Source organism: Coregonus clupeaformis, chromosome 37, assembly GCF_020615455.1.
Source record: "Coregonus clupeaformis isolate EN_2021a chromosome 37, ASM2061545v1, whole genome shotgun sequence".
Lineage (NCBI taxonomy): Eukaryota > Metazoa > Chordata > Actinopteri > Salmoniformes > Salmonidae > Coregonus > Coregonus clupeaformis.
The window spans coordinates 14911849-14924600 of NC_059228.1; the positions used below are offsets into that span (position 1 = coordinate 14911849).

The following is a 12752-nucleotide window of genomic DNA, read 5'->3' on the forward strand; positions in this document are numbered from 1 at the left end:
AAGTAAGGAATTACTGTACAGAACACCCCTCCCATTTCCACCAACCTTTTAGGCTAACTACACAGGAAGAATTACAGTACAGAACACCCCTCCCATTTCCACCAACCTTTTAGGCTAACTACACAGGAAGAATTACAGTACAGAACACCCCTCCCATTTCCACCAACCTTTTAGGCTAACTACACAGGAAGAATTACAGTACAGAACACCCCTCCCATTTCCACCAACCTTTTAGGCTAACTACACAGGAAGAATTACAGTACAGAACACCCCTCCCATTTCCACCAACCTTTTAGGCTAACTACACAGGAAGAATTACAGTACAGAACACCCCTCCCATTTCCACCAACCTTTTAGGCTAACTACACAGGAAGAATTACAGTACAGAACACCCCTCCCATTTCCACCAACCTTTTAGGCTAACTACACAGGAAGAATTACAGTACAGAACACCCCTCCCATTTCCACCAACCTTTTAGGCTAACTACACAGGAAGAATTACAGTACAGAACATCCACAAACAGAAGTACAACAAGACACTGAGAAATCAACTGTAACTGAGGCTTTTAGAAAGTAAAGAAGAGGAAGAAGAACCATAGCCTGACAACTCACACTCAATTCTTCCTCTGCTCTCTCGATCGCTACATACTTTAGTCTGAGACTGCCATCATTGAAGTTGTTTGTGTTGACGAGGGGCGTTGTACAAAACAAAGGTCATCAGCGATTGGATCGTCTCTAACCAATCAAGAGTATCAAAGCCAATGACACATTTTAAAACCGCCGCTTTACCCACACGTGTTCTGGCTCTGGCCCAACCCATCAGTTTCTGGACCAATCAGATGGCCCCGAATGTGTTGGCATTTTGTGAAGGGTCGGGGAGGTACTCCGATTCAGACTCATTGCGGAGAAGAAACTAACGTCCGTGGGTGTGGCGTAGTTTTTGATCGTAGCAAGGAGTCTGGGTAGCCAGGCAACAAGAAACATACTTCCGTCATTTCTAGTATGGTCAGAAAGTGATGAGGTCATATTCACAAAGTGTCTCAGAGTAGGAGTGGTGATGTAGGATCAGGTCCCCCGTCCATATAATCTTATTCAGTATCCTCTTAAGATTTCAGGCACTAGATTTACTGGTAATTACTGATAATATGTTCACATGACTTATTTTATTAATTTCCCACCGTTTTATAAGTCAGAACACAAAAAAAAGACAGTTCTAGGATACTCAGAGGCTTCTCTGTTGAATAAACGTCTCTCTGGCTCCATCCAGTGGGAGGCGGAGTCATTACAATCCATTTTGTCAGCTCTTTGCCAAGTCATGACAAATACACTGAACAAAAATATAAATGCAACATGTAAAGTGTTGGTCCCATGTTTCATGAGCTGAAATAAAAGATCCCAGAAATGTTCCATAAGCACAAAATGCTTATTTCTCTCGAATGCTGTGCACAAATATGTTGACATCCCTGTTAGTGAGCATTTCTCCTTTGCCAAGACAATCCATTCACCCGAAAGGTGTGGCATATCAAGAAGCTGATTAAACAGCATGATCCTTACACAGGTGCACCTTGTGCTGGGGACAATAAAAGGCCACTCTAAAATGTGCAGTTTTGTCACACAACACAATGCCACAGATGTCTCAAGTTGAGGGAGCGTACAATTGGCATGCTGACTGCAGGAATGTCCACCAGAGCTGTTGCCAGAGAATTGAACATTCATTTTTCTACCATAAGCCGCCTCTAACGTCGTTTTAGAGAATTTGGCAGTATGTCCAACCGTCCTCACAACGTGTATGGCGTCGTGTGGGCGAGCGGTTTGCTGATGTCAACGTTGTGAACAGAGTGCCCAATGGTGGTGGCGGTGGTGTTATGGTATGGGCAGGCATAAGCTACGGACAACGAACACAATTGCATTTTTATCAAGTGCAATTTGAATACACAGAGATACCGTGACGAGATCCTGAGGCCCATTGTCGTGCCATTCATCCGCCGCCATCACCTCATGTTTCAACATGATAATGCACGGCCCCATGTTGCAAGGATCTGTACACAATCGTTGGAAGCTGAAAATGTTCCAGTTCTTCTATGGCCTGCATACTCACCAGACATGTCACCCATTGAGCATGTCTGGAATGCTCTGGATCGATGTGTACGACAGCGTGTTCCAGTTCCTGCCAATATCCAGCAACTTCACACAGCCATTGAAAAGGAGTGTGACATCATTCCACAGGCCACAATCAACAGCCTGATCAACTCTATGCGAAGGAGATGTGTTGCGCTGCATGAGGCAAATGGTGGTCACACCAGATTTCTTTCTTTCTTTATTTAAGGTATCTGTGACCAACAGATGCATATCTGTATTCCCAGTCATGTGAAATCCATAGATAAAGGCCTAATGAATTGATTTAAATCGACTGATACCCCATACTCTGCCGCTTAATGAATATGGGTCCAGATGTATTCTTTGGAGGGAAAACATTTTCTGGTTATTTGTTGAGGTCAGTTTGAGACAGTCAACATGTTCCGCTCTAGCAGAAAGCTAGGCTAGGAGAAACCCGTTCCAGCAGCAGCAACACCATCACCACAGACCAGTAAGACGACTCATTCATGCCCACTACAGGACATAGAATGCTACAACAGACAGACTCAGGCCACAATGCAAACTCCACTCTGAAGACCATTAGAGAAGAGCACTTGACTTGAGAGTGAAAACACTCTCGATAGATCAAAATGGGCATAACTAGCGAGCATGACGCCTGCAGTGCATTAACAGGCAACTCTCTTCCCTCTCTCTACAACCATGCTAAGGTACTTGAGTTGAGCCTTCTCTTCCCTCTCTCTACAGCAGGGATGGGCAACTTTGATGGGGTGGGGGCCACTAAAAATCCAAACTCATGAGGTGCCGCAGTTGCTCCCCCACACCCGGAGAGAAATTAATAAAGGGAATTTCGTGCAATTCTACACATTTTACCATGGGGTGTAAAGAACATGTTGCTGTTTTAAAGCTAGTTTGCTACAATTCTACACATTTTGCCATCGGGCAGAGAGAAGATTCAGAATTTTATAACTAATTTCAAACACATTTTTTTGGTTTTAGTTTTAATTTTGTGCAATTCTACACATTTTACCATACGGTGGAGAGAAATGTTTGCAGTTTTTAATATGATACCTGAGACTGACTAACAAAATCAATGGGGGGCCCCGGGCTCTAATTCCACCTTGATTACTACAAGTTTAGATAGCTGGCCGTTAGAATAGTGTTTGCTGACATGGGCTAATTGAGTGACTAACAGTGACTGACATACTGTAAGAGAAAAACTGTTGGTGCACAACCAAATGGCACCTTGTGTATTCTACTATTCTACCTCGCAACAATAAGTTAAGAACCCAACTGAGTTCCCCCCTAAATATCCCCCCCCCCCCACCCAAAAAAATAGTTATCCGAGGGCCTTCAAAAAGGGGTCCGCATGCGCCAGTTGCCCATCCCTGCTCTACAACCATGCTAGGGTACTTGAGGACAGCATCCCAACTGGCACCGAACTCCCTATACATTATAGGGGCTGTGGTCACAAGTAGTGCACGAAATAGGATGTCATTTGGGATGCAGCCTCACTCCCTCTTTCCAGCTCCTCTCCCCACGTTGAATGCACTTGTTGGCCCAGTGAGTGCTGGAGGGTGCCCAGTGTTTGTGAGTGGGCCAGAGCAGTGCCATGCTACTCTATTGTGAAGAGGCATGCCCAGTCACGCAGCCCTGACTAACACACCTCCCACTGACTGACTGCAAGAGAGCACAGCACGCAGAGAGAGAGCGAGAGAGAGAGAACAGTACCAGTCAAAAGTGGCTATTTGAAGATTCTCAAATATACAATACACTGATTTGTTTAACACTTTTTTGGTTACTACATGATTCCATGTGGTATTTCATAGTTTTGATGTCTTCAAACAGCTCAGACAGGAGACGTATGTGGCAGGGTCTACAGACAATCACGGACTACAAAAAGAAAACCAGCCACGTCGCCGACACCGACGTTTCGCTTCCAGACAAGCTAAACACCTTCTTCGCCTGCTTTGAGGATAACACAGTGCCACTGACGAGGCCCACTACCAAGGACTGTGGCCTCTCCTTCTCCATGGCCGACGTGATTAAGACATTTAAGCATGTTAACCCCCGCAAGGCTGCCGGCCCAGACGGCATCCCTAGCCGCGTCCTCAGAGCATGCGCAGACCAGCTGGCTGGTGTGTTTATGGACATATTCAATCTCTCCCTTTCCCAGTCTGCTGTTCCCACATGCTTCAAGATGGCCACCATTGTTCCTGTTCCCAAGAAAGCAAAGGTAACTGAACTAAATGACTATCGCCCTGCAGCACTCACCTCTGTCATCATGAAGTGCTTTGAGAGACTAGTCAAGGATCATATCACCTCTACCTTACCTGCCACCCTAGACCCACTTCAATTTGCTTACCGCCCCAACAGATCCACAGACGATGCAATCGCCATCACACTGCCCTATCCCATCTGGACAAGAGGAATACCTATGTAAGAATGCTGTTCATTGACTATAGCTCAGCATTCAACACCATAGTACCCTCCAAGCTCATCATTAAGCTCGAGGCCCTGGGTCTGAACCCCGCCTTGTGCAACTGGGTCCTGGACTTCCTGACGGGCCGCCCCCAGGTGGTGAAGGTAGGAAACAACATCTCCACTTCGCTGATCCTCAACACTGGGGCCCCACAAGGGTGCGTGCTCAGCCCCCTCATGTGCTCCCTGTTCACCCATGACTGCGTGGCCAAGCACGCCTCCAACTCAATCATCAAGTTTGCAGACGACATAACAGTAGTAGGCTTGATTACCAACAATGACGAGACCGCCTACAGGGAAGAGGTGAGGGCTCTGGGAGTGTGGTGCCAGGAAAATAACCTCTCACTCAACGTCAACAAAACAAAGGAGATGATCGTGGACTTCAGGAAACAGCAGAGGGTGCACCCCCATATCCACATCGACACGACCGCAGTGGAGAAGGTGGAAAGCTTCAAGTTCCTTGGCGTACACATCACAGACAAACTGAAATGGTCCACCCACGCAGACAGTGTGGTGAAGAAGGCGCAACAGAGCCTCTTCAACCTCAGGAGGCTGAAGAAATTTGGCTTAGCACATAAAACAAACTTTTACAGATGCACAATTGAGAGCATCCTGTAGGGCTGTATCACCGCCTGGTACGGCAACTGCACCGCCCACAACCGCAGGGCTCTCCAGAGGGTGGTGCGGTCTGCCGAACGCATTACCGGGGGCAAACTACCCGCCCTCCAAGACACATACAACATCCGATGTCTCAGGAAAGCCAAAAAGTTCATCAAGGACATCAACCACCCGAGCCACTGCCTGTTCACCCCGCTATCATCCAGAAGGCGAGGTCATTACAGGTGCATCAAAGCTGGGACCGAGAGAATGAAAAACAGCTTCTATCTCAAGGCCATCAGACTGTTAAATAGCCATCACTAGCACATTAGACGCTGCTGCTGCCTATTGAAATCACTGGCCACTTTAAGAAATGGAACACTAGTCACTTTAATAATGTTTACATATCTTGCACTACTCATCTCATATGTATATACTGCATTCTATTCTATAACATTCTACTGTATCTTAGTCCATGCCGCTCTGTCATTGCTTGTCAATATATGTATATATTCTTAAATCCCATTCCTTACTAGTTTTGTGTGTATTGGGTATTTGTTGTGAAATTGTTAGATATTACTGGAGCTAGAAGCACAAGCATTTCGCTACACCCGCTATAACATCTGCTAAACACGTGTATGTGACAAATAAAACTTGATTTGATATCTTCACTATTATTCTACAATGTAGAAAATAGTAAAAATAAAGAAAAACCCTTGAATGGATAGGTGTGTCCAAACTTTTGAGTGGTAGTGTACATGGCGGAGGCTCAATCAAGCTAGTCGTCTTGACTTCTTTCTTATGTCATTCTCGTTGTCACCAGAAGATTAAAAAGTGTTGATAGGGGACAGAATGTGATCGGACCATCAGATAATAGGCATATACATTATTCTTACGGAATTTCCACGTGGGCGAGGATATTGGAAATGTAATCAAAGCCTATTGGATAATAACTTGTTTTTAAATAGGACAGAGGAATTTATAACTGACTTTTTCCGACATAACATAGGTACAACTAATCCCCTTACTGTATGGGACACCTTTAAAATGTGCCTTTAGAGGCCATGCAATTCAGTACTCATTTCAAAAACAAAAGCAATTTAGGTCAAAAGAGTCCATACTAACAAAGGAAATAGAAAGTCTAACAGAACAGCTAGATGGCAATAACACACACACACTTGCAAAAAAATATATGGGGGATTGGAAGTGATGCAGAAAATTACATTGATGGAAGCTACAATCTATCTGCAATATTAAAGATATGATCTACCCCCTAAAGAAAACAAAAAGAGTAGGATGAGGGAGAGGAGACAAGCAGGAGGCTACAGTAGACTACTGAGATGCATCCAGAGTAGTTCTCTCAAAGAGTCTGGCTCCTGACGGAATTGTTTGTCAATCTCAGCTAGAGACGTTCACCTCTCTGTTGTCAACACTAGAGTCTGTTCGCTATCTCAAACCTGAGCTTCCTGTAAATCACACCGCAGTTGAAAGGAGCTAAACGGCTGTAACTAAAGGATGAACATTTAAGCAAGGCTTGGGAGGTAGGCCTACCGCTGAAGCAAGTGGTAAGCAAGAGCTAAAAGGGATTTACGCTTTTACCAGGCTGTGAGTCATCTTGAACTGTACAAAGCCAATTTGTGGTGATCAATATTGTAAGATATTGCATGATCCTGTCAATTATCTTAGAACATTAATCAAATAATGGCTATTTTAGATAAGAACTAAATGAAAGATTTAACATATGGGGCCAGAAACAACAAAGATTCTTAAAGAGCATTGTATATAAATAGCCATTGCAATATAATTTAATAAGAACATGATTTGTGAGGTGAATCAATTTCCACAGATTCAGTTACTGGTACCATTTACCACACCACTGACAACCAAGTGACAACCGTTCAGAACAGATCGACTCCCCTCTGCCTCTTCCGATAGGCTGTCGTACTGTCGTACAGTTTCCGATAGGCTGTCGTACCACCTGATGAAGAACATGCATAGCTGCATCATAAACGCCTATTTTTTACAACCGGCATCAATCTACACACAATCTGCGTACCAAATGGCACCCTATTCCCTATATATCCTATTCCCCTATGGGCCCTGGTCAAAAGTAGTGTACTATATAGGGAATAGGATGCCATTTGGGACGCAACTGATGTTCCTCTCCCGAACGCCTCCATCCACCCAGCTGTACTTCATCACTACTAAACACACTGTCTCCCAGAGCCTCCCACCTCACCAGGCCCAGCTCAGCTCAGCCGTGGCTGGATTGATGAGGCCGTTTGGGGCTTTTTATATCCCAAACGTGCAGTGCTCTATCGAGCTCTCAAGGAAGACGGATGGAGGATGAGGCCAAATAAATGATAAAAGTAAAGTGGTTGTATTAAATAAGGCAGGGTTTAATGTGTGTGTGGGAAGCCAACTAACCAGAGCCTTTGTCTGCTTGGCGGAGCAGCGGGGTGATATAGTGAGTCTGAAGCTGTGAGGATATAAATGTTTCTACTAAAACAGAAAGCCATTCTTTGCATTGGAATACATTTGTATCCATCCCTCTTCTTGGCTTAGAAATGTATTTCGTATTGCTTGGCTCATCTTCTGTGCAAGAAGAAGGTGATTATCAACATGCGTCTTTATAGTTTCTTATTCCAGGCAGCCAGGATTAGTATTGTATTGAGTCTGAGCTTTTGAATATTCATAGATAATTTTTCAATAGGCCATTTTTCAGGTCGCATTTCGCCAGACAGTGTTAGACAGAGCCTATCCTGCTTAAGTAACGGAAGGGGAAACAGTATAGCCGTATAGCCTACATGCTGGGTCAGTAAAAGTGACTACTGTACTGTTATGTACCGTACCTTCCAGCCTCTGGATCTTGGCCTTGACAGAGATGACTGTCTCGATGGGCGAGACGCGCAGCTCGAAACAGGTCCCCGTCAAAGTTTCGATGAACAGCTCCATGGTCTCGTAGAACGGCAACTTGTACTGAAAGGTCCCCACACTGTCGTCGTTATAGATAGGCGGCTCCTTCCTGTCCATCTTGGTGAGGTCAGGACTGCTTTAGGGGGAGGGGGGCGTGGGAGGGGCGGCGGCCCAGGAGAAGGGAGAGGGGGATGGGTGTGGGTGTTCTCCGTTGTCACCACGGTAACACATCATGCAGGAAGCCCCAAGCTGTGGAGAGAGAGAGCGAGGTCTCAGTATCTTGCCCTTTCTTCTAAGTCTAAGGTCATCCCTTTTTGTTCCTCATACACCGACACCATGAGGCATAACAGTTGACAAAAAAAAAACAGTGATTCTGAGGGGAGTTGGAAAGGAGGGGTGGTTGACATGTCTGTATGCACCTGGTAGGTAAGGAGACCTGTACTTCCCTGACAACAAACAATCAACATGAAAAATATAGGTCCTACATTGTGCAAGGAGGCCTGTATGTATGTAGTTCTGTCCTTGAGCTGTTCTTGTCTATTAATGTTAATGTTTCATGTTTTGTGTGGACCCCAGGATGAGTAGCTGCTGCTTTTTGCAACAGCTAAAGAGGATCCTAATAAAATACCAAAATACCAAAAATACCCCCACCAGTGAGCAGAATGCAGAGCATTCCATTATGTCATTCAGGAAGAAATGCGTGCTAAAATATTCTCAGACAAAGACACACATTGAAATGTCACCAACTCTGTCACCTTAAATAGGCCTATATGAGAGAGCAATAGTTTTAGATCAAGAAAGTACAGTACAATTGAAAAGAGAAGTGTAAGTCTTTATAAGCACCTGCATGAAACATTCAGCAGAGAGCAAGGCGCAGGCCACAGCTCTTGGCTGCACTATAGTCTAGCTAGCTGATCAGCTGTTAGCCTACATTTATTTATATTTATTTAACCTTTATTTAACCACGTAAGCTAAATAAATAACAATATGGGGATGAGGTAGTTGGGTGGGCTAATTTCAGAAGGGCTGTGTACAGGTGCAGTGATCTGTAAGCTGCTCTGACAACTGATGCTTAAAGTGAGTGAGGGAGATAAGAGTCTCCAGCTTCAGAGATTTTTGCAGTTTGTTCCAGTCATTGGCAGCAGAGAACTGGAAGGAATGGCGGCCAAAGGAGGTGTTGGCTTTGGGGATGACCAGTGAGATACACCTGCTGGAGCGCAGACTACGGGTAGGTGTTGCTATGGTGACCAGTGAGCTAAGTTAAGACAGGGATTTGCCTAGCAGTGATTTATAGATGACCTGGAGCCAGTGGGTTTGGCGACGAATATGTAGTGAGGGCCAGCCAACAAGAGCGTACAGGTCACAATGGTGGTAGTATATGGGGCTTTGGTGACAAAACGGATGGCACTGTGATAGACTACATCCAATTTGCTGAGTAGAGTGTTGGAGGCTATTTTGTAAATGACATCGCCGAAGTCAAGGATCGGTAGGATAGTCAGTTTTACGAGGGCATGTTTGGCAGCATGAGTGAAGGAGGCTTTGTTGCGAAATAGGAAGCCGATTCTAGATCTAACTTTTGATTGGAGATGCTTAATGTGAGTCTGGAAGGAGAGTTTACAGTCTAACCAGACACCTAGGTATTTGTAGTTGTCCACATACTCTAGGTCAGACCCGCCGAGAGTAGTGATTCTAGTCAGGTGGGCGGGTGCAAGCAGTGTTCGGTTGAAAAGCATGCATTTAGTTTTACTAGTGTTTAAGAGCAGTTGGAGGCTACGGAAGGAGTGTTGTATGGCGTTGAAGCTCGTTTGGAGGTTTGTTAACACATTGTCCAATGAAGGGCCAGATGTATACAAAATGGTGTCGTCTGCGTAGAGGTGGATCTGAGCTTCACCAGCAGCAAGAGCAACATCATTGATATACACAGAGAATAGAGTCGCCCGAGAATTGAACATTAAGCCATTGGGAGGAGTGTATGGTGTCAAACACAGACCGCTCCATGCAGGCATTGGGGATAGGAGGCCCCTTGACAGTTAACCCGTATTTTATGTGACTGCAGTAATATTTCATTTTAAAATGTAAAGTTGTGGGCTGATTGATACTCAAACGACTAGAGATGGGGTGAGGTTGGGAATCGGTGAAGTGTACTACTAGAGAGATGGGATTTGTGTATTTGTTGTCGTTTCAGCTGAGAAGATCCCTTTCACACCAACACTGTAAAGACCAAGTTTACTGTATTCCCAATGTTTAGGGCTACATTATACCATTTGAACAGTTAGTTGCTGCAAATGTGTGTCAATCGTGAAAACAAAGGGTCTTGATCTTTCCTTTATCAGCGGCTTACTTGCTACACAGGATGGTGGCACCACTTGCCAAATACTTGACAAAGGATGTTAACTTCAACGCTAGCTAGTTAGCGAACGTTACTTAGTTAGTTAATACATGACCAGACAGATAGCTTTTCTCTCTCCGTCTCACCAGAAACCCTAGCGTTTTGAACTCACCGTAACAGCATCCCAAGACTAGCTGGCAAGAGTACACCGGCGATGAACAACTGGCTGGCGTCCCAAGACTACAAACACTCCGTCTTTTAGCTAGCTGGACATAAAACAATAACACAAATGAAAGACAGTATTAGCAAACTAAATGCATTAATTATTTAGCTAGCTAGCAAGTTCTTTAACCTAACTCGATTAAATAGATTGCGACTAGCTAGCTAGCTAACCACTTTAGCAAACCAAACAATGGCTACCTTGCTTGGGTCGATGGCTGGCTAGCAAGCAGCTACGCCTACTCTCCTCTTCAGATTCGACATTCTAGATTAGATCATTCAAAGGGTCTGCTTGTCTTCATGTTTAAAAAATAAAAAGGACAGCCGAAAGCTATCCTTATTGCCCATGAACTGTGATAGGTTTTCGTGAACTCTACTCATCTCACCTGTCAAAAAAACAGGAGGCTCCTGGACCAGCTCATTGTGACTCTCTTGATTGACAACAAAGGCATCCTATGACGCAACGTGTTCTCTCGAGAAAAGTCTAGGTGAACCAATGAGGAGTAGACAGAGACGGGACAAATGTTGTTTGGTCACAGAGACTGACCCTTTCTGCTAGAAAAAGAACACCGGCTTCGAGGGGACAAAGAAACTGATAGCCTAACATACTAACCTTTCATGGAATAATGCTAACGGTTGGCTCTCAACATTTGAATAAGTAGATAAAAAAGTGTACAAGTTCTCTTTAAGCAATCATAAACTCTAAGGCTTCATGCCACAATGACTAATGCCCAGTAACACTCACATCTGTAATCATGAAGTGCTTTGAGAGGCTAGACCCACTCGAATTTGCATACCGCCCCAACAGATCAATAGACAACAATCTCAATTGCACTCCACACTGCCCTCACCCACCTAGATAAGAGGAATATCTATGTGAGAATGCTGTTCATTGACTACAGTTCAACACCATTGTCCCCTCCAAGCTCATCACCAAGCTTAGGACCCTGGGAACACCTCCCTCTGCAGCTAGATCTTGGACTTCCTGACCGGCCGACCCCAGGTGGTGAGGGTAGGCTACATCACCTCTGCCACGCTGACCCTCGCAGAAGGGCCCTTCAGGGGTGTGTGCTTAGGCCCCTCCTGTACTCCCTGTTCATCCACTACTGTGTGGCCATGCACGACACCAACATCAAGTTTGCAGACGACATGACGGTGGTAAGCCTGATCACCGGCGACGATGAGACAGCCTACAGGGAGGAGGTCAGTGACCTGGCAGTGTGGGGCCAGAACAACAACCTCTCCCTCAACGTCAGTAAGACCAAGGAGCTGATCGTGGACTACAGGAAACAGGGGGGCGAGCATGCCCCCATCCACATCGATGGGGCTACAGTGGAGCGGGTAGAGAGCTTCAAGTTCCTCAGTGTCCAAATCACTAAGAACTTCAAATGGTCCACACGCGCACAGTTGTGAAGAAGGCGCAACAGCACCTCTTCCCCCTGAGGCTGAAAAGGTTTAGCATGGGCCCTCAAATCCTCAAAAAGTTATACAGCTGGACCATTGAGAGCATCTTGACTGGCTGCATCACTGCTTGGTATGACAATAGCATCTACCTCGATCGCATGATGCTACAGAGGGTGGTGTGGACAGCCCAGTACATCACTGGGACCGAGCTCCCTGCCATCCAATACTTTTATATCAGGCGGTGTGAAAGGAAGGCCCGGAAAATCGTGAATGACTCCAACCACCCAACCCATAGACTGTTCTCTCTGCTTCCGCACGGCAAGCGGTACCAGTGCATCAAGTCTGATACCAACAGGCTCCTGAACAGCTTCTATCCCCATGCCATAAGACTGCTATATAGCTAACAAAATGGCTACACAGACTGAGTTGACCCCTGTATTTTATTCTTATTTTTGCACTGTCTCTATGCACACTCACAGGGCCCTACACATACAAACACTCACTCCATCATTTGCTCACACACACATTTACATTCTTGCCATTTAGCAGACGCTCTTATCCAGAGCGACTTACAGTTAGTGAGTGCATACATTTTTCATGCACATAATATGCACATACATTTATACTAACTCTACTCACACACACCCACTCACATACAAATCATCATATGTTGCTACTCTGTTTATCATATATCCTGATGCCAAGTCACCTT

The 12752-nt window shown here is 45.2% G+C and overlaps 1 protein-coding gene across 3 annotated transcripts in view; it reads right to left on the bottom strand.

Moving 5' to 3' along the window:
* Window positions 1-11381, bottom strand: part of LOC121553271 (AN1-type zinc finger protein 4-like) — a 28724-nt gene extending 17343 nt beyond the window's left edge. Inside the window, exons 1-3 of one of the 3 annotated variants that reach the window (XM_041866291.1) lie at window positions 11023-11381; window positions 10590-10683; window positions 8025-8337 (exon numbers count right to left, since the gene is read on the bottom strand). In XM_041866291.1, the coding sequence (XP_041722225.1) occupies window positions 8025-8205 (181 nt within the window). In that variant the 5' untranslated portion in view covers window positions 8206-8337; window positions 10590-10683; window positions 11023-11381. Of the gene's footprint in view, window positions 1-8024; window positions 8338-10589; window positions 10684-10837 lie in introns of all 3 variants that reach the window. The other 2 variants (XM_041866292.1, XM_041866290.1) reach the window with 2 other exon arrangements.
* Between the last annotated feature and the right edge of the window lie 1371 nt (window positions 11382-12752).